At 40.6% G+C, this 23444-nt stretch overlaps 1 protein-coding gene across 2 annotated transcripts in view; it reads right to left on the bottom strand.

Moving 5' to 3' along the window:
* The window catches only part of phldb1b (pleckstrin homology-like domain, family B, member 1b), a 119024-nt gene extending 96678 nt beyond the window's left edge, over positions 1 to 22346 (bottom strand). The window contains exon 1 of one of the 2 annotated variants that reach the window (XM_078246843.1): positions 22066 to 22346. In XM_078246843.1, the coding sequence (XP_078102969.1) occupies positions 22066 to 22092 (27 nt within the window). In that variant the 5' untranslated portion in view covers positions 22093 to 22346. Of the gene's footprint in view, positions 1 to 12329; positions 12432 to 22065 lie in introns of those variants that run through there. The other variant, XM_078246846.1, reaches the window with a different exon arrangement.
* Positions 22347 to 23444: the final 1098 nt, after the last annotated feature.

Genomic DNA, 23444 nt, shown 5'->3' with positions numbered 1-23444 from the left:
AATAGCTCTGGTTAGTGGCGTCCCTAGTTGTGGCGTCTCGGCTTCAAGAAACAACTGCTACAAAAACAACAGCAACAACTTCCTCTTTTGTGAGCTTTGACAGTTAATCTTGTTGCAAATCCATCAAATATGTCAAGATTCATGTCAGAATAAAAGCAGAGTCAAATCAATCAAGGTTGGTTTCAGAACAAGCAAATTGGAGTTATTTTAAGGACGAAAAAAGCATATTAAAAGACATTTGCATATTTGCAATGATGTAGATTTCACTGCGATATGGGAATATCTTCAACCGAACCTTTGTCTTATACAATACAATACATTTGTACTTCAGCACATTCCCAGACTCAAAGAAAGACAGAGAAAGTGTTTCGGAGCAACAGGAGAAAGCGTGTGACAGATTGAGTAAGAAGATGACATACGAAGAGGCTTCATCCAGCAGTCTGAGTGTCACTCTATGTAGACTTCCTGTACGGCAAGCCGAGCCAGGAACCATTTCCTGTTGGTGACACAGGCCAAGGTTGGGGTTAGCCTCTGCTGTGGGACAGGACTGACCTCAGCTATGAACACTACTGATGTTTGTTATTATCACATCTGCTCAGACTGCTTCATTTTAGTTTTACTATTTGAGTTCTGGTTAAATTAAGTGGTGGAACTGGTACTGTAGTGAAAAAGAAGAATATCAGTTATATCAGTATGATGTATTTTATATGTATTTTTCTCATGATGATTTGTCCATCTACATCAGCATGTGAAACCAGTGCAGCTGGTTTTCTCCATAGACAGTATATAATGGACCAACAAATCCCGTTGCTCTGGGCTGAGACCAGTGAAGGATATTAGAAGCACTTTTACGGTGAGCGCTGAACGTTACTGCGCAGCCTCCAGCTGAGCTCGAAGACGTAAATGTGACGTGAGCAACCTGTCTGAAAGTTGTAAGTCTTCTGGTAGCTGTGCCAAGAGAAATCTCAATCATTCCCAATCTTGCAGAGACGGAGAGCGTAGGTATATGTAAGGAGATAACATGGACACAGGCTAATTATTGCTAACTAAAATGCTAGTTAACATTAGTAATTAAACTTAAACAGCTAAGTCGAAACTGCCTGCGAGCTTCTCCTGTACTGTACAGTAATTCCTCTACTATGCGACAGTAAGTCCCGTGGTTATGACACAATCGTTAGCCTATTTTTACAAAAAAAACGTCTGCTACAAGGTAATGGAGCCTTTTATACATTGTCGTGTTTCTTTAGAAATAAACAATGGACAAATAAAGTCTTTAAACGCTTCAGATGTAAAGTTATTCGCTATCAAAGTGACGCCAAAATGAATGGCAGTCAATGGAATGCTAACGGGAGGTGATGGCTTGGTAGCATCAAAATGGCGCCATAGGAGGTTCGAGTTCTGAAGCGAAGATCCGTCTGTTGAATATTAAGCTACAGTCAACAGCTGGTTAGCTTAGCTTAGCATAAACACCCGTTTATGGTCTGTCACTGCATCGATGCAGAATCGTCTAGGTCCGCATTGCGATGCATCGATGCAATGATTAATTGTAACACCCCTACTAATATGTGGGTTCTGTTATAGAGCCAGGATAGCTGTTGAGTTTTTCAAATGTATTACAATGGAGGGAAGGCAGACATCTTTACTGCCGATATCTCCAACAACTCACAATCTAGACTGATAAATAGCACTAAATGTAAGATGAAAAATATGTATCTTTGATTTTGGATTGAACTGTCCCTTTAAATAGATGGAAAACGATTCACTAGTCACTTTTAAAGTTACAGTGTTTGTTTGGGTTTGAACCAGGGTACCAGTTTTTTTTTTTTTTAAATGCTTTTATGAATGGATTCAGTTGTCCAAAGCATAACTTATTCTGGCTAGAAAAGCTCCTTGGCAGCAGCCAATTCATCAGTGAGATATTTGGTGCAGGAGTCGGGACATGTTCTTTTTTTCAAATGACATTTGGTATGGAAGCGCGACAACAAACCAGCCTGTCAGCATGGTCCTGTTCCAATCCATGAATTACAGTATGTGCTGACATCAAAATTGTGCATAACAGAAAAATAGATGCTTGAAACAGACACGCTACGAAGCCAGGTTCAGAACATTCCACCAAAGAAAGGTCATTCAAATGTATCGGTTTAAATGATGAATCAAATTTGAATGATTACACAGTACAGTATTTTTCCACAGATAAGACTAACCACACATTAAAATGCAAATCTATGCACAGCAAGATACCAGTGTATCCCTCGTAGCCTGATAAGCATGAGTAAACACAGATTCATTATTCTGGCATGAAATGCTAAGCATTGGAGAGACGCCATCATCAGCCGGCAGCTAAATACACAAGCTGCTCCGTCTCTGTGTCTCGTACAGACACAAAGTGGCATCAACACACACATGCACAACTCTACACACACAAACATACTGTACACACTCCAGTAGCAAGAAATGAGAGGTTACAGAAATTAATCTCAGGACTGAATGGGAAAAAAATAGGTAAGACGTGTGAATGAATATACCGCTCATCTTCCTCAATGACTGCTGTTTAGATACCCTTGAGCAAGACAGCTGTTTTACTGTCTCACAGAAGAAATCTGTGGTAATACAGGGCCGAAAAATAGCCTGATCCTCATGTGACCTTAAAACAACAACTTGAAAACCTGGCTGGCTATATGTTTGTAGTGTGTGTTTGTCATCAAAGCTGTGGAATCCTCACCAGCAGAGATGTGTGAAACTGCAGGGCATCAGTTCTGAGGATCAGAGAGCCTGTCATTATCAGATTATTGTCTCCAGTGACAGCAGAAATTATACCTCAAAGCCTTCATGAAAGAATACTTGTTGTCACTGTCCAAACCACTGTTATACAACACAGCAAAGTGGTAACTTTGACTAAGACACTGAGCTGGGGCCACAGGCAGAGATGACTCAGTGTTTCTCTGGCCTCCTCTTTACTCAAGAGTAGGAGTGGAAACAGTTGTAAAATAGCATTTTTTACTTACAAAAGCACACGTCTGTGCAGTAAATTATTAAAAAAATGGATTCATTGCCACCTCCCTACTAAGTACAGTTGCACATATATTGCATTAGCTCAATATTTCCACTTGCTGTGCTGCTGCCAATAAGCTATTTGAAAGTTTACTCCACTAAAATCCATCTTTTGGGTATCAAATACTAACTCCCTGTGGGTAATGATGGCATACTGAAAACAAACTGCTGTCTTTTGTAAAGGAGCAAAACCCTTTCAGAGACACTTTATAATCACTAAGATGTTAGGTGTTTTTATACTCCAAACATGGATTTTCAGAGGTTTGTTTGCTTTAATTCCATTGTGTTCAAACTTCTCAATCTATACCAAAACTATTCTTAGCTCCAGTCCAAGACTAACAATGATGATGACTGTGCTGTCGTGCCAACAAATGTTCAGAGCCGAGGACTGATAATATAGTGATAATAAGAATAAATGTGAGGAGAAACATGACCAGCTTAAAAGATGATTATTCACAGCATGTATATATTATCAGGAGAAATCAGTTGAATTATGAATACTTTGCTTGTAATCTATAAAGAAAGAGATTTGGGCTTTTGCAAGAAATCAATGAGTTTGACTCAAATGAGTTACTGTTCCTGCAAATGGGACCACAGTTGGCCATTTTGGGACCAGCAGCCCTCAAAAGGTTGAATTGTAAAGCCAACGTTGAAGTGTTTGAAGCAGTGGTTTTCTCAGTGACTATGAGTAATGTGAAGAGGAAAGATCATAGTGATGAACCCACAGAAAATTATCACCAGACCCTCAGCTCTACAGAGCATTTTAGTCCCGCCCCCTCTTCTATGTCTGCTATCGGGGCTTAGCGCCATCCAGGACATTCATTTGATTAAATAATTAAATGAATACAAACAAACCAGAGCGTTTTCCCCCCTATGCAAGAATAGATAAGCGGTGTAGCCAGACCTTACTCCAGCGCCAACACAGCGCTGTGAAAATAAGTCTGGCAATGCAAGACTAATGGTTACAGCTCATTGTTTTGTTTTTACGGCCCTCAGCTTTAATGCTTTGTTTCAGTCTCATCTTTTCAGTTTTCAGTTTTGTTTCTGCTCTTATTGGCATAATTTCCAGCAGTAGGAGGTAGCTGATTTTAGCTCTGATAAATCACCTGTACACAACCTGCCCAGTACCAAACGGTGCCATGTCAATTCTCCGACGCTCCATTGTTCCGACCTCTCAATAACCCGAAAAATTCGCTTTGGTCCTATAGCCCACTAGTCCGACGTCCAGAATCCCACTATGGCCACGCCAAGACCCGCCCTTCAATGGCATTTATTGGCCAGGCGTCCATGCTTTCACAAGGTAACGTAACGCATTTGTACAGGTCCTATCCCCTGACCAATCGGCTATCCTAACCTTAACCACTCAAGGTCAAATGCCTAACCCCAACCAATCGAGCTGCTTCGTAGGGCGGGTCTTGGCATGGCTATAGTGGGATTCGTAATTTCGCCATCAGCGGGACATCGGAGTAGTGGGCTATAGGTCCAAAGGGAAATTTCGGGTTATTGAGAGGTCGGAACAATGGAGCGTTGGAGAAATGGGCAGTCCCCGTACCAAACAGCTGAAGAACAAAATTAGCAACGAGCTGATGAACAGAGAGGAGCAGAACGATATAAAAAGTTGTTGGAGTACTGTAGGTGGAGACCAAAACAGCTAAAAGGGGAGTGGATATTGGACTTACATTTGCCGGGTGGCCAAAGACACGACTCCAAATGTATGCTAATGTTGCTCTATCTCTGCTGGACGTGTAACCAGGCAACTGTTTGATAACATGTTAGCCAATTAACATGTCAAAATTCCAACTTGTTGTGGAGAAACCCAAGTATCCAAAAAACTGAGTAATGCTGCTTTAATATTTCAGCTGTTCATTGTCAGCAAGCAGTAAACCAGAGCAAAGGCTTTGAAGCATCTCTTCAGAACCCTTGATTGATATTGCAGAAGATGCATCTGTAGTTCTTTACATTCCATGACATAACACAGGAACAAGATCTGGCCGGTTACCAGTGGACAATCTTCACAAAGTAATGAAGATAACAAACACCTGGAATACAGTAGTGAGAGTAAATGTCGTGTTTGACTTCCACCTTGAGGATTGAACAGGGAAACCAGTGGGAGTCAGTGACTGGGAATGTGGTATTCCATTGCTCAGTGGTTCCGTTGACTTTTGGCTCAGTGTTTCCAAAAGACGTGGAGCTGGACAGGCATTCCAGCCTTGCGGGGACAAAGAGGCTCTTTCAACAGCAGTAATCCTCTGGAGGAGGAGTGGGAATGCTGTTGGCCTGCTGCTGCATACTGGACTACAGGACCCACACTATGGTCCACACACACTGCAGGACCATAACACACCAGAGAGGACAGGACCTTGTGTGTGTGGGTACGAGGGTTAGACCAATATACAGGGCCAATACTGGGCTTTTATCAAACAGTGGATACATTTAAACACTGAAATCTATTATAGTGTTATAAAGCTACACTATTGTGTAATGCCAATTGGCCAACACAATAAGTTCTGCACTAAGTGCAATTGCTTTTGGAGGATTTGTTGGGTCTGTGGGTTTGTTGGTAGAGTGTGGTCTAGACCCATTCTGTATGTAAAGTGTCCTGAGATAACATCTATTATGATTTGACACTATAAATAAAATAGTCAAGCATGAGAGTTCATTCTTAACCCTGGAAATAGTCACAAAGACCCACACCCTCACTTTTTCTGGAGCTTTTAACCGTGTCACACAGTTTTGATTGCCACATGGAGTTTGGATTTACTTTAGCAACCACTTCTTACTTACACTACTACTTATTGCTAATATTAGCAAGGTTGGTAGAACAGGTTTACTAATGAGCTAAGATCATCCTATTTGTCACCAAAACAAACCTGACAGCCTGAACCTCCAGCCTGAAGGAGGAGCTTTAACTTCAACATGATATACAGTACAACACAGGGTCACTCACCCTCTTCTCTCTCTTCTATTTAGCGTGATGCTCTCCTTCACAACTGCCAACTCATTCAAAAGTAAGATTTAAAATCCATCCAGTGTCCCTATTTTTATTCTTCCAAAATCCACCAGGCATAGTCGTATGTAGGAATGAACATTGTTGGTGGTAAACTATGAAAGAAGGGAGTGACGGGGAGGAGGTGGCGACAGGGGAGGGAAGGGAAATGAAGGGGAGAGGAGGGTACGCTGGAGGCAGCGTGGGATATCCCTTTGAGTCATGGAAACTGACCCAAAGAGCAGACATGTTCACAGACAAGCAAGCAGCCCTGTGTGTCTCTTTGTATTGTTCGGTCACTCAGCCTCATTACACTGTGAGGACATTCAACAGCTTCTGGAAACACTTACTGTACTTCCTCATGGAAAACACACATAGTATCACTACTGAATACACACATTCTTTGTATTCACAACTCTCTGTCATGTTAATATGATGTAAATGTTAATTTCATTTTCTTTGGATGTTTCTCTTAATAATTCTTATTTATACAGAATGTTTTGTTCTATTTTTGATTTTACAGCATATTTTCATATTCATTTGTCTCAACATGGCCTGCTTTCACTTTATATGCACAAATAAGATTGCATTTCATGTGGCTGGGTTAGCTCAGTTGGTAGAGCGGGCGCACATATGTAGAGGTTTACTCCTCGATGCAGTGGCCATGGGTTCGACTCTGACCTGTGGCCCTTTGCTGCAGGTCATTCCCCTTTCATGTCTTCATCTGTCCTGTGAAAATAAAGGCCTAAAAATGCCCAAAAAAAAGATTGCATTTCATCTTTAAATATTTTATAAACAGAAGAAAAAAAAATTCAGATATGATGGTATTACAGAAACATTATTTACAGAAATATGTTGTTGAATCCCATTTTTGCCAAACACAATCACACATTTGCTATTTTTATCCTGTTTTCTTGGTGTATCTTGCAATATCCCTGCAAGGATCAGTGAAGTTTCTGACACACCCGTTAACATTATTGTGCATCAGCGTGTGCACAGATTTTCCATCCTAACAGCCAGACACAGAGAGAGCATGTTCGTGTGTGTGTTTCCGTCCAAATAGGCCAGGTGAAGATGAGGAGCAGCAGCCAAAACACCATGAGATCATCCTTTACCAGACGGCTGCCTCTGCCAAATCCTTTGTTACCATAGCAACTCCTCATTGAAAACACGGCTGTGAATTTGTTTTTGTGTAGATGTGTGTGCGTGAGCAACTGTAGCATATCCCTAACAGTTGGTTAAATGTTGTAAAACGTTATATTATAGGCCAGCAATGTCTCAGACAGTCTGTATGTCAGAGTGCGAGCATCAGAGCGTGAGAAAAAAAGGTTTTTAGAGAATGAGGCAAAGTGAAGTGAGCAGTCTGAGAACGATGATGTCTTTGTTTTAGGATGAATCGCTGGCCTGAAGGCATGCTGCAGATAAAAGACAAAGACAATGAAGGGAGGAAATGATGGGGGAGGAAAGAAAAAGGGAGAGAAATCTGCAGAGGTCATATCCCAGTCTGCAGATGACATGCATTTTGATTGGCTGCCTGTTCTCTCTCTCTCTGTCTGTGTGTGTGTGTGTGTGTGTGTGTGTGTGTGTGTGTGTGTGTGTGTGTGTGTGTGTGTGTGTGTGTGTGTGTGTGTTACATGCTGCAGCTGTTGAAGAGGCAATAGCGGTACATTGTACAGCTGTTTGTGTGAATAACAAAGTGAGCAGAATGTCAGGATATGCATATATTTCACATCTGACCAGTGGTGGAGTAACAATGATTTTAGAAATGTTTTAACTTCAAAAGGATAATTCTGGTTTATTACAACTTGGGTGTCATTTTCATAGTAGTTTGTTTTGGTAGCACTGTACTCTCAGTTATTGCTGATAGGAAGTCAAACTCAAAGCTCTGTTTTGCTCTCCACCAACCACAGGAAGAATCTGGCTCTTTAGCTGTTAAATGCTCCACTATGTTCACCAGCTAGCTGCTCACTTTATCTGCTGTTTGGTTTGGATTCTGATCGTTGATTATATTGCCCAAGTTAGGCCAATTGGTGTAATCTTTATCATTATTTTATCATTCAATATTAAAATTTCAAAGCCTAGCAACAGTTTCTTTAATTAAGGTCAATAAGTGTATTCTTTTAAATTACAGGACCAAAGGTTTCTTCTGTATTGGATTTCTTTTATCTAAGTTATTACTTTTTTACTTTGATAACAGCCCACCCATCAGGCTGATTACTGTTTGTTCTGCAGCTCAGTGCAAAGATGTACCCCTAATTTTGCCTTCAGTTTTTTGCCTGATACATTCAATTAGTGTCACGTTAAATGAACGGGCACGAACCAATCACTTGTACACACCTACAGTTTACACATGGAGGTCAATTACCTCTCAAACTGCTCCACACTGATAAATAACCACTATCCAGACCCGTATGTTGTAATTAAGTGGCTCTGATGCAAATTGGCTGCATGAAATGATGTTCTGACTCCTACTCCACATTTAGTACCAATAACTGCCTGCATTTGTTAATTTTTCCTTTACAAATTCATTCTTTTCCCATGTGTCTTACACTAAGCATCTATGATGCATTGAAACTACAATCTTATTACAGTCCTCTGGTTGTGAACATCCTACAAGGTGGCTCTCTCCGAGAAAACAATGTGACTGCCCGATCACATTCAAGGTCCCCAGTATCAGTATCTAACAGCAGAAGTGGAGCACCCAGAGCACCCAGAGGAGGCACTAAGACCCAACACAGGAGAGCCAATGAGAGAATGGGACTGGATGGATGTTGGGTGTGGGGTTGAGGGTGATGGGGGGGATAGAGTGCTTCTGTGCTGGCCTGATTATGCACTCAACAGAATGTGCTCACATAACAAAGGATTTATTATCACTAGTTGGAGAGTTGCTGCAGTCTGGGAACTCTGCACAGCCGTTTTCTCTGCCAGGCGCCCGAAAAATGTGGCCCAGCTCTGCTTCGGTCGGGAGGTTCAAACAACAACGAACCCTGTATGGGTGTCTCTCTCCCTTGGCCTATAAAGCAGCCAGTGTTTCGGGAGGGTGGGAAGGCCGAGAGACTAATGTGGCAGTGAGAGAGCGCTGCCTCTCACAGGCCCATGCTTTACTGTTTTACCCTCCTTCTCTAACTTCTTTCCTCCGGGTACAGCAGCAGTCATGTTTCCATCTAACTGTCAAGCGAATTTAAAGCAAACTTTTAAAATGTCGCAAAAAAGAAGAAAAAAAGAAAATGCGAATTAGAAGCTTTTCCATCAACTAGTTTAGAGCGAATAAACTAGACTACACAAAGTGTAGTTTCGTCACAAGTTGACGTTACGCATGGTTGTAGATTGTAAACCGAGAGTTTAGAAGCTAAGTTCTTTGGCTAAATGGAGAGAGGTAGCATTGTACAAGGTGGCCACCTGTGCAGAATACAGGGTTGTGGCAGAGACATTTGGTGTCAGCAAGACAACCGCTGTGTATCCTCAGTGTGCAGGGCCATACGATTCAAGCTGTTGAACCAATTCGTCAATATACCCGATGTCGCTGAGGCACAGGCAACAGCGCACCACTCCACTACGCACCTTGTGCCGCAAGTGTACGCCGCACTGGATGAGACCCATTTCCCGATCCTTCCCCCATCCGATGGATACCGGGACTATAGTCATGTGAGTTACATGCACTTTATGGACTGCGGATGCCCTGAAATACTTGTCGCTTTGATTGTTTTTAAAGAACTGATTTAATTTCTTATCCTATTTATTCTATATTTAAACCTTATCTTTTTTTAAATCATAGGCTAATGAATTACTGCCACTGCCATATTGCTGGTCCTGAGAGCGAATTTCGTTCTCCGTGTGTCTAACATGCTGAATGAAAATAAAATTGAATTGTATTGAATTGATGTTCGCTACGTCACAACTTATTTGGCAAAGCTGTTTCCATCTCCCATTTTGCGCATTAACTCTTTTTCGAAAAAGGCAAAAACCACCTCAAGTGACCATAAAAACATTTTGGCGAATTTGAGGACGTTTTTTCAAATGTTGCCGTTTCCATCAACATTTTTTAATGCGATACTTCAAAAATGCACATTAAAATCATAAAAATACGTTGATGGAAACCCCACTATAGTCTATCTGTGCTCAGGGGTTACCCCAGGTTAAAGTAATGGGATTACACTAATACCGTATAACTGCTTGTCGGGTGCTTTTGAAAAAAATTTAAGATTATGATTTGGATCATTTAAAACTATAGTGCGTAGTTTGTGTTGCCCCCATGAGGAATTCTAAGTAACGACAACAAAACTGTCGGCGCGTCCACATGATACAAGCCTTTCGTGATCGCGCCCCCACCCCTCCACCACCTAGTTGCTAATAGCCAAGGAGGACACAGAGGATTTAAAAAAATATGATGGACTCTCTTCGCGGGAAAATCACCGGACGACACAATCTTCTCAACATAGCCATACTGAGAAATACAGAGAAAGTTACGCACTAAAGCTATAAAATAAGACTAAGATTTTAAAGAAGAAATAACATAGTCATATGAAAAAGGTAATTCATAAGCAAAATCCAAACCCTTAGTTAATTCAATACACTAAGGGGTTTAGGTTGGTCTGATATGACCACTAGCTTATGGGGGCTATACTGTTAGCCAACATTAGATATTTTTACATAGTTTAAGATAGTTTTGCTTCCACATATTTCTTCTTGACTAAGAGATTATTGCTGCTTGTGGATACAAATATAATTTTAAATCACTGTGAATAGCAGATAGCTGTGTTATCTATTAATACAGCTTATTATTATTATCTATTGTTGAAAAAAATCAACAAATAATTTTTCTGGTCACTTATAGTTTCAGCAGAATGAGCTGAAACTATAACATTGGCATGCTATAAAGTTGATATGACAAACATAGCAAACAAGACACAGAGCAACATTAGCAATCATTTCAAATTGTGTTCCTGTCCACCAGATAAATGCAAGTCCAATATTAACACTCTAATTATGTTTTGATCGCCAACAACTCCTGAGTGTAATATCCGGTTCTTTAGCAGCTAAACACTCCTGTATGTTCAACAGCTAGTCCATAAATGTGTCTGCTGTTTGGAGCTGTACAGGTAGTGTACATTGGGTTTATCAGATATTTCTCACTGAAAACAGATGTCTGCTGCTGCTGGAAAGGTGAGAGCTATGAGACTGAACCAAACATTAAAGTTGTGGGCTGAAAATCTAAATAATGAGCTGAAAAAAGCTAAAACGCTCTGTTGAGTGGAACTACAGAATCGTGGGATTCTTAATGTGTGACTCCTTTAACATACAAAACGGCCATTTGACCCATTGCTAATATAAACATTTTCATTAGTGCAGCTTTAAAACTAACTTATTTAGCTCTGTGATCCAACATGCTTCCCCAGCCATCTGTCTCAGATTCCAACAGACTCCACCTGACGAGCTCTGCCTCCACTAGATGATGTGTCTGCGGCTGATAAGCAAAGAACGCACTCAATTACAGAGAACGAAACATCCACAAGATCCCACAGGACAGAGACAATGATCTTCTACTGAATAATTTGTGATGAAGGCAGTGGTAGCAGCAGGTCATTAATTATGTTTGACACTAAGTTTTTTGCTGAGTACATTCTTGGGATAGTCGTTGTAAAAACACAAAACACATATCCCAACCATGGAAAACTGCCTTATACGTCCTGCAATCAAAACTACCAACCCCATGCTCATGAAATTCCTTTTGGGAAATAAATAATTGATCTAATCACTGATAGTCGTGCTCATAGTTATCATACTTTATCAAACCACTGGAAAACATAACCAAACCCATTATGTAAAAAATCTCTATTATACAAGCAATTCTAGTATATTATTAGCCAATACTGTAACTACATCATAACTTAAAAATAAGTTTCAAATCAGATGAATCACCACTTAATGTAACAATGTGAAGACAGTATTTAGAAATGTATCACAGAAACACATTTTGTTGCCTTTTAACCAAATTATGTGAAGAATTTTGTGGTTCTTTCTGACATTATCAGTAGCTTATGAGTGTATGGAACGAATATAATGACAGAATGATAAAAGAAGTATAATTTGCAAATCATGCCAAAACGCCTGTCTCTGCTTTTAAATTGGACTGCACTCTAAAACATGAAAGAGCAGATGTTACAGTAGCTTTATGATCAAACTGTCACCTGCACTGTCTCACACACACACACACACACACACACACACACACACACACACACACACACACACACACACACACAATCTTAAATGCGTGAAGCTTCTACTGTACCTGACGGAGTGGGGGGGTGTGTGCGTTGGGTGAGGTGGTCCGGTTACACCACAGAACTAAACAAACACACACTGCTGCTGCTGCTCATAAAGATGGGATGGGAGCATAAACTGCTGATGGTGCCACGCAACTCAAAAACACAAAGAAAGAGACAAAACTCTGACTGGGATCCAAAGAGGAAGCTCCTTTCTTTGTTCTCGCTCTCTCTCTCTCTCTCTCTCTCTCTCTCTCGTCAGGGTCTCTCAATCACTGCCTCTCCTCGACACACACACACACACACACACACACACACACACACACACACACACACACAGTCTCTCTTGCTGTCATAACACACACTGGGCTAAAGCCATGTGGCTGCTGACACACACTGTCTGGCTGCTGCTGGTCCTCTCACTCTCCCTCTCCCTCTCTATGGACTCACATGCTCACTCTTTTACTCTTTCCCTCTCTCTTTTAGCATTACTCTCTCGCACACAGACACACACACACACACTGCTTTCCTGTCTGGTCAGCCTCCCCCCACATGGACACAAGGCGTTCATTCTTTTGGATAAAGAAATGCTGTGTTGTTCGTGAAAACCTGCAGAAATGTTCACCTTAAACAGGACTCGTAGGTAAACAAGGTGGTGAAAAAGAGTGGAATACAGTGAGGGGGCAACTGGCCATTCATTCTCTCACACTGGAACTACTGTTACTCTGAGCCATATTTGCCCACATGTTCACCTCTCAGCACTCTATTCTACTCTGTTCTATTCTTAAAAAAAAACAAAAAAAAACATGCCTCCGTATCATTTAAAGACATTTGATTCAGTGTTTGAATTTAGCATTAAATTCCATAACTGTCTGCATGAGAGTCATGGGGACACATTTATACCATAACATGTGTACATGTGTACATGTGTAAATGAAACTGAAATTGCAGGTAGTCAAAAAACAAATGTAAATGGTCTTATATTAGTGAGTGAAAAAACAGGTACAATTCTTCAGTTCCACCTCTCAATTTGTTTTTTGTTTTTTACATGTGACTTTAGCTATGCTAATGCCATGACTGAGATTTGCAAATGTGTGTGGGGCTCGGGTTGGTGGGGCTCTGTCCGTGGTGGGTTTTCTTGCCCCGAGTTGAGGCTGACAGTCTCACACTATGTAATGCCAGGTTGTGTGCCACCTCACTTCCAATTGGCTCCAGTAACTGTACAGCCTACCTACCACCTAAGCAATCATATACACTTCCATTCATTACAGTAATATGGCCATTAACATTTAAGCACATATTTTAAGAATATTTTACACGTTTATTTCTTTATTTTATTGGATCCCCATTAGCTTCTGCCATAGCAGTTGCTAGTCTTCCACGTTAAATAATGCTCAAATAAAACTGTTATACAATGGCGTCCAAAATAAGTCATTAGATCAAACAAAGCAGCTATTCCTTCATACAACACAACTATCAATACATAGTTTAAACTCATAGACACAAAATGAAAGCACAGTGCCAAACAAGCACAAAACAAATGACAACTAATAATAGGGGCATACATTTCACAAATAAAAGAAGGAACCAACCTAAAGTGACGTAGTAAAGGGTTGGTCCACCACGAGGCTCCACAGTCGCTTCAATTATCCCTTATCCCTTATATGACTCTTTGTGCCCCAAATTAATTTCTTCAACTTTTTGTTACACTCAAGAGCTCGTGAAATCATCTGCAATGTTTGTCTATTTTATTCCATTTTTTTTCTTTTCATTCGTCCCTTGTCTGTGGGTCTTCATTAGATTGGGAGTCCTGACTTTGCAGTCCTGACTTTGCAAACTGACAGCATGTCATAGACAGAAAATCATTTCTGGTCCCATATTCACAGACTTTAATGCATGGAGGTCAGAAGATGCAGAGGTATACTACAGCTCAGATGTTGTTCTAATTGGTCCAGGCTGTCTTGACGGACCACTATCTTGGCTCTATGCTAGAGAGAATCAACAGAAATAGAATACACATGTCCAGACAGAGTCACAAACAAGACTGAGGTCACACCCACAATGTACCAGCGCATACTCTGAGTGATGTTTGTTGTGGTGCAGAGTTATGCATGCACAGAAGTGAAATAATTCTGTAATTCATATAGCTAAACGAGAGTAAAGTAATTCCGTTTTTCCAAGTCTACGGTACTGTGTGCAGCTTTGGAGAGCAGAACCACTGCAGACTGTCATCAACGTTCAATAGCTGGTGGTTCCTCTCTGACCAAACTGGTTATCTGGATCGAACTAGCCTCCCCACTGTGACAAGCCCAAATTCCAGCTGAAACCACTGCGTGCATCTGTGTGTATCTATTGTTCAGCGCATGCCTGCATGTCCTGATCTGAAAAGGCTTTTCTTTTTTTTTTTTTAATTACATGACAAACTGCACATACCAAACATTTCTGTAAAGCTGCATTTATATAAAGTACACATCATCTGTCAGCCTAAATCACACAGTTGGGCTTCTACAGAGAAAAACATCCTAACCGATACGTATTCAACCTGTGAAAATGAAACTGTTGGTTGTGGCAGCTGACGGGAAATCTTCTCTACAGACACTTGAAGCATGTATTATAACTGCTGTAATATATCAACGTGGGCTGACAGGAGTTAAGTCACTACTGGGATGTCTGGCTTTCAAAACTCTCTCTCATTCTCAATTTACCTCCCACTTTGACCACCTACCCACATTTTCAACTGCTCAACAATGTTACAACAATGTTACAACAATGCATGACGGTCTATTCTGAAGATAAAATGAAAGTTATTGCTCCAGCTCTTCCTGTAGCATCAGTTTGTACGATGTTCCTTCTTAACTAGACTGAAATTTGTGTTGGCATTGGAAACGTGTTTCTTTAGCTTCTTACTAGTCTCCATAAACTGTTTTGTATTGATAGGGGTCACATGGTTTTATTGGCCCTTCACCAAACCAACCGAACATTTGGACAGATTTTTTAGACATTTGGATACCTCCCTGTTGCTAACAATGCTTTCATTGCAGTATGCTTATAACATTAATCAGGACATGTATAGTATTGCTTTGGTTGTTAGGCTAACATGTTTACAACATTTTCCATATTCAATAGAGTTATATTAGAAATCATCTGACGTTGTGTCTCAGTCACCAGATGAATGTTAAGTTCAATATTCACTCGTACAGTTGATTTATCAGAGCTATTTTGCTGAAAAAAGCTGCCTACCAGAAATACAGTTAATGAACAGCTAATCCAAAACAAAGACCTCAGAGTTCTATAAAGCCCCTACACTTTTTACCCATCCTTCAAGTTTGGCCACAAACGAGTATAAACAGTTATGCCTCTAGCTTTTGTTTTAAGCATACCGTTACCTTAAAGGTACTCTATAAAGTTTTCTTGATTACAGACAAATGTTATGCTTATGTTTTGTGTTTCTCAGCTAAATGCATCCCGTTACTGTGACAAAGTGAGTGATGTACTCACCAATTGTCCCTTGTGCTTATTTGTCCATATTTATTTTACACATTGCTCTAGTTATTTTAGATGGTATTTATTTCACACACAACCACTGTTTAGTTTCATTTAGATTTATTAAGTTGCAGGTTTGAACAGTTAATCTGTTCTTCATACTCACCTTTTCTTTGTTCTTTTGTTTGGTCCACAGTGCAGAAATGTTTGGGGAGGAGCCAGCCAGCAGCATGGTGTATTTATGGTAATGATGATGTCATCACTGACATCATTAGACAGGGCTTAGGGACAGGGAAGCCGTGCTGATACAAACACGTGCTTAGGAAAGATTGAGTGTAGTGTACAAAAAGAAGGTAAGAGCGTGCTGATACAAACACGTGCTTTAGTGAGCATTTGGTACAGCCTATAGATGAGAAGTTGTGCTGCTACAAATGCATGCTTGTCCCATTTTGTCAAGTAGATTCTGTTGTTTTGCTCCAGTTTTCTTTTATTAGTTTCAACTTGTGTATTTTCCTGATTTATACGTGCTGGCACCCTGCAAATAAATCTGTACTGTTTGGAATTCAAGAAATCTGCCTGCCTATCTTTGACGCTCTGGCTACGCTACACAACTGTTACCTTGATGTCAAACAAACGTGTTGCATCTTCTTCTTCTTCTTCTTTATGGTTTACTAGCGGTTGTCAAATCAACTTATATAGGTACATTGCCGCCACCAACTGGACTGGAGTGTGAATGAGAGATAAATGCAGAAAAACAAATTCTCTTAGAAACGTAATACTATTGTAATATGCCTTGCCTGCTGTTTTTCCCAAAAGCCCTGACAGTGAAAGGTTGTGGTGGTTTGCCTTACGAAGTGTCTGAAAAAGGTGGTCTCTGGGGGTGTTGTAGTCCTTGCAATGTATTATTATGTGTTCAACTGTTTTTTTGCTGGTTATTGTGTGCATTTTGTTGTTAAACTTTATATCCATGTTTGCTAGCTAGCAGTCTTCTTCTTCTCTGCCATTGAAGGGGCATTGCTATGCTTCTTTGCGTGTTACTGCCACCAACTGTCGATTAGCTGAATAGCATGAAACCAAAGCCAGAATATGTGTTGTGTCGCATGCTTGTTCTTGCATTCCTATGCACATGTACAATAGAAACAAAACAGGTACCTGCTCCTGAAAACATTGCTCTATAGTGCTGCTACTGGTCGAAAAAATCAACCTTTCACCAAACTGAGGCTAGAGAGCTCAGTAGAGCAGTACTGCAGAGATTACAGAGACTACAGGGACTTTCTCACCATGAGAGACACATTACGCATTTGATCCATTGGTAATATTGAAAATATTGATAATTGGAGCTTTACATCAGTGCAGACTGGCTTGGCTGGTGAACAGTTTACACCGTCACATTGCAGAATTTGTACTTAGCTCAGAATGAAAACTTCTGAGCTGAATATGTGCAAGATTGCCTTGAGCAGCTTTAATAGGCATGCGGTGAATAAGGAGAAGCGACAAGTGCATATAAGGTCTTTTACGTTTCCTTCTTAACATCTGGAATGGAACAATGCTAACCAACATGACATGGCACTGAGTCTCATATCCTTGTTGCTGATGCAGTAAAAAGGCACCCGACATGGATGAGCCTTCAGGTAACCACAAATCCATGGGGGGGGTCAAAGGTAAATTTCTCTTTTATGTGAACACACATAAACTTACACACACACACCCTCACACGTAGCATAAACAGACGTCAGAGACAGTAAAAGCTCTCTCTCCTTTCATCTTTAATGAAAAGCATATTCGGTTCTGCTCCCCTCCTCCCCTGCACCACACCAGCACCCACACACCCATTCAAATCCTAACGCCTTTATAGAAACATACAGTGCAGCGCTTCAGGGCAGAGCAGAGGGAAGCGCTCATTATGAACATCAAAGGCCTAGATGGGCGCTGACTTGATCCTTTGAGATGATTGGAGTATCTCACTCAGGGAACAAAAAGCTTGGATGTCTACGCGGGATGGAAATTCAATTACCAAGCGATTCAGGGCCGACAGAGGGGGAGGAATGTAAAGATTTGAAGGAAATGGGTCATCATTTTTCTGCCAGGATGTGTTTGCAGTTGATGGGTGGTGGATCAGACTCCCACATGTTGCCCCTGAAGCCCAGGGCCATACTGTAGGAAGCTTCAGCTCTGTTGTGGGCCTACAATGTGGCACCAGAGAAATGTTTTATTGAACAACACTATCGCTGAGTGACTGAGGATTCCCACAACGACGTCCATGTCAATCTGCATGTCATGCTCCAGCATTCAACGCTGAAATGTTGTTCCCGTTTTTTGACTATGGCCAGCAGGGCTTTATGTAGACAAAAGTCTGGGAGTGCTGCTGTTCTGAGGGATTACTGAGAGTTTAGCTTCAGGCATCATTTCTTTATGATGGTGTTTGTGATGGAGAGCAAGCAAACCGCAGAACACCAGTGCCATCTAGTGCTGCTCATGCAGCCTGCTTCAACACTGACAGGAGAAATCAGTGGCAGCAGCTGTACACATATTAACCATGATGGGAGAGATAAATATGATGCAGATGTGTGGCCCTTCCTCTGCTTCTTCTCCATCTTTTACTGGGTTTCAATGTACTTTTGATAACAAACTATAGTTTGATGTCAACAGAGACTTTATTGCATGCAAAGATGAAATACTTTTGATGTGGATAAGAATATTATATGTTCTTAAATCACAGAGTCAATCTCTTGTTTTGGAACTAGAGTATGAACATGTCAACAGGTGGATATGCAAAGCCAGATGCATTATGATCAGTCAAAATGAAAGGCTGGTATATCCACTGATATTAGCTTATCAAAGATATATCTGCGTTGCCAATAAGTAACAACAAATTGCAGCACATAAATGCTAAATATACATTGAGATCATTTAGAAATAATGCCACCATTACTAACATATGGCACATTATTTTTAAACTGCAGAATGCCCCCCTAAACCACATTGTGGTAACTAATCTGTAAAATATTTTGTGTTGGGTAAATGTGTGTTTATGTCAATAAGAAGATTATTAACTGATATCAGATTTTTTAAACTTAAATGTTGACATGAGTATTGCTAATGGCCTCAAAAGCCCAGTGTTGGTTGAGCTGTAGTCAGAATCCCCCTTTAAAAAAAGTAGTTTCAACTTTTACGCTTGCGACACAGGCTTAAGCAGTCAAATACGTTTTTTATAGAATGTTTCTAAATTTGCAGTTGCTTTTTTGAAAATGACCTAAAAAATGGCCCTAAAAATAAAATGTATTACAATAAAATGTATTGTTTATTGGTATCTAATTCATATAACTATGCATTTATGAACATGTTTGTTGCATTCTAATGATCGCTGCAAGGAGAAGTTCCCTTGAAAGCACCCTGAAGTGAAGTTAAGGTAAAGAAGAGTTTTAGTGTTCTAAACTCTTAAAAAGTAAATGTTCATGCTCAACTCTAAAATCCAGTCCGAAGTACTGAATACGTTCAAGTTGAATGACTGAAAAGGTTTGACATGATCACCTTTTAGGAAGTGAACTGAACCTGGATGTTGAGGAAAGAGTGGCAGACAGAATGTAGCAGGGCAGTGTGAGGAGAGATCCAAACAAAGAGCTGCTGAGGACAGATCTATGGCGAGCTGACCTGCTGCTGTTTAAATGCTCACAGAGAGGAAATTCCACATATGGATACAGAATTCTTCCAATACCCTCGCTCTATCTTTTTTTTTCTTTTTTCTGCTCTTAATACAGGTCAGTAAGTAGTAGCACAAAATGGTGCCTCCATGGTTCTATGTAGGCCTTTATGATGCTTCAATGAACCATTTTTAAAATGTAGATCTATGTGATGCTAAAAATAGGTGTATCATAGCTCTAATTGGTCATTTTTGCACAGTGTAAGCAACTGCATGAGTTACGGAAGTAAAGGCCAGCTGCTGTTGGTGAGTTCAGCTTCCTTTAGCGAATAATATATAATGATAATAATAATACACTTTATAAAAGCACTTTTCAAAACACTGTTACAAAGTGCTTTATATGGTTTAACCAGGATTAAAACAATTCAGGATTTAGCAAATAAAATCAAGCAAAAAGGGCTCTCTCAAGCAGTGCTGAATTTGAATGTACTATTTGTCCCTCTGAGTACAGGAGTGCACATACGATGGAGAATCTCATTTGCACCATCTCACTATGTATCCTTATATATTTAACAAACCAGGGGATTGGATATTATACGTTACGTAATCACTCACATAACAAAAGAGCTACTGGAGAACCCTACGCTTTTTTCTCGATTCGATTTTGTTTACTTTCTTTCACTCTCACTTTTAGGGTACCTGCCCCTCTTTCCCACACTCTCTTTGACACACTGCTCGGGAAAAGTGTCACCTCTCGGTGGATGGTAGGAACAGCTGGTACTAACAGGTGAAAGTGTAAATGACATGAAACAACATACTCTGCGGATGACCCTCCATTCAGTCTCATTCACTATGTCCTGTGTCATCTAAACCTACAGTAAGCCATAGTAACTTATTGCCAGTTGTGACAGTAATGGCATGATGATGATGGCTGCTACATTAACAGTAATAAATGATACTCTGACACCTCCCTGCTGTGAGCCCTGCAGGCTGTCTACCTCCTGCAGAGATCACACAGTGGAAAATAACTGGAGTCCACCATTATCTCGTGTTCCTTAAACCAGTGATGTCAAGGCTGCTCTTAAGTGGCTTAGCTCTGCTTTGTAAAGTCTTCAAACTAAATGCACTGAATAAGTTGCACCTTACATGAGAAAAACAATGTAGTTGTCATTGGGGAATATTTCACATACGTAAAGCAACTGACAACTAATGTTGAGTATTTTGTTGTGTTCACAGTTTTATGAAAAATGTGTGAGGGTTCTTTAATCTTATTCCCTGTTGTTTTTAACGTCTGTAAAGCATTTTGGAGCTTTTATTCTGAAAGGCCCATTGGTGGATTAATGGAAAGCCTGAAAAACTTAACCCTTGTGTTGTCCTTCATGTCACCGGGACCCGTCCAGTTTATTTGACGTTTTGTATTGGCCTGGCGTTGAGCTTCGGGTTCCCCCCCCCCTAACCCCCCAGGTGACCCTCGCGTACTACGTTATGTCATTTCACATGAACCGGGGAAGGGGGGGGGGACCCCGAAGCTCAACGCCAGGCCAATACAAAACGTCAAATAAACGTATAGTTAACCCTTATGTTGTCCTCATAAGGACCCGAAGGACAACACAAGAGAGGTGCAAGGTGTGCAAAGTAATGATAAAAATACAGATATATGGATATAATAAATACTAATGCACTAATGTCAGATAATAGGAGTTGTCATTGCATTAGTGACAACTCTTTAGTATTTAAAGTTGCAGCTGTAGCTACATCTCCTCCTGTTCCTGTGCTCTAATTATCACCTCAGTGTCATCCACACAGACTGAGCAGAAGCTTCTCCCTTTGAACTCCAAACAGGGCTGCTGCTGAGGAGCCAACACAGCTTTGTTCAGTCACAGGTTTTCTTAAAAGCAATGGGACCCAATGCATGAGAAATGGATGGTGGTTAAACTGGATACAGACATCAGAGTTTCATTTATTTCATCATGATTATTATTATTTCGTTTTTAATCACATGTTAGGCTGTGGTATTTGTCCTCTATGCTTCATAGGGATCATCACATATCACTCAAAGAGTGTGTTGTAGTTCTCTGATGGATGTTTCTGTGGGTGGTGCTCTTTCCCATCTCTGTTTAGTTAGAACGGTTATTATTGCCCATGTATTTGTCCCAAATAAAGTAAAACACATCACTTTCTGTGAGCCAAAGGATTTTACCAGGAAGGAGCAACCAGCTACTGAGTGTTCAAAACAAAATGGAAAATATTTAAGCTGATATTTGTTGGATTGCTGCTGTGTTATCTCAAGTTTTAGTTTTTTCTATGAAAATGTCACATATAAGTTCTGTAAATAAGAGTATGGGAGAAAAACCTATTCTATATGGTGCAAAAATGTATAAGTTTAGACCTGAACAGTGTGTGTAAATCCGGTTAGAACTTTCTCAGTTTAAAGCTAAGTCATAATATTACTGTAAACAGGCTTCCTATAGAAACTACACTGTATATCGTACAGTATATGAGAATGGCGTGGACAGTCATCCAACTGAATGTATCTGCCATACACACAAGTGTTTGATGGCTTAGTCACAATAAAACAAAATCCATCCACAAAAACATGACAAGCTTGACTGTGACACACAAAAAGGTGCATTTCCTACCTTGAATCGCACTTTCTTGAGCATCATCCTTGAATCTCGGTGAGTGAACAGTAAAGATGAGATGTTACCAAACTTTTCCAACTCCACACTCCATTCACCTAAAACAGCCTTTAACAAAACTCCTGTCAGTCAATTTTCTGATTCCAAATCCAGTCAAAACATCCAAACTGAATGACCGTGTGCTCTGCAGTGTGAGGTGTCTGCCTGCCGACTGTGTGTTTAACATGCCAAAGACAACAGTGTCTGCTCCAGTGCTGCCCTGCTCTCCCCTCTCCCTCTCCCTCCTCTGAGACCCTTTTACAAAGCTAATCAGCCTGCTCATTCATCTGTAAAACAGACACACCCTCTTTTTATGACGGGAGAGCTGACGGAACACCCCCCTCCTCCAACAACACCCCACAGTCCAAATATAGGTGCCGGTAAGCTCTCTTAAACTCGCCCCCTCTGACCCTTTAAAGCCCCCCTCTTCATCTCCGAGCATTTACCCATCTGTTGGGCCGCAGCGTCTCAGCTCAACATCTGACTCGGCTCATCTTCATGGCTGTTCTTCTGTCACACGTCCCATCTGTGTGAAAAGAATATAAACCTCCCTCTGTTGCAGAGCAAAACGATCATTTACACTCCAAAAAATTCAAAGCCATCCACCTATGTGGCAGAGATGATGACTGTAATGGAAATTATAATAATCTGGAGTTGTCGGGTCAAATTATTTAACTTGTCCAATACTTAATTCCATTATAACATTTTCAGCCCTCTGTATTGTTCCAATGTGTCTTTATCATAAAGATATAATAATATCCCTCACAAGGTGCTTATAATGCTAAAGCCTTACTATAATCTATGATGATGAAATCACATTAACTGAGGCGAACGCAAAAGTTTTTTTGGCCATGTGGGGCTGTAGCTCATTAGGTAGAATCGGAAAGTCGGTGGTTCGATCCCTGGCAGACTACATGTCGAAGGGAAGATACTGAACCCCAAATTTCTGCGCGTAAATGTTTGTCTGATGAGCAGGTGGCATTGTGTACAGTAGTTTCGGCCACCAGTGTATGAATTTGTGTGTGTAAATGGGGTGATTGCTGCCTGTAGTTTAGATTGCTTTAAGTGGTCGCTAAGACTAAAAAAGCGCTGTATAAATGCCGTCCATTTACCATTAACCATGCTATCAGCGTGGCTGTAGGGATAGCAGCGTCGGTCCAAACTGAAATATCTCAACAACTATCAGATTGCCATGAAATTTGTAACAGACATTCGTGATCCCCAGAGGATGGGAATGGAATAACTTAAGTGACACCCCTGACATTTTTTCTCTAGCGCCACCATAAGGTTGACATTTGTGGTTTTCAGTGAAACGTCTTGAGAGCTATTGGATGGATTGC

This window comes from Sander vitreus, chromosome 3, assembly GCF_031162955.1.
Source record: "Sander vitreus isolate 19-12246 chromosome 3, sanVit1, whole genome shotgun sequence".
Lineage (NCBI taxonomy): Eukaryota > Metazoa > Chordata > Actinopteri > Perciformes > Percidae > Sander > Sander vitreus.
This window is presented reverse-complemented; position numbering and strand designations above follow the sequence as displayed.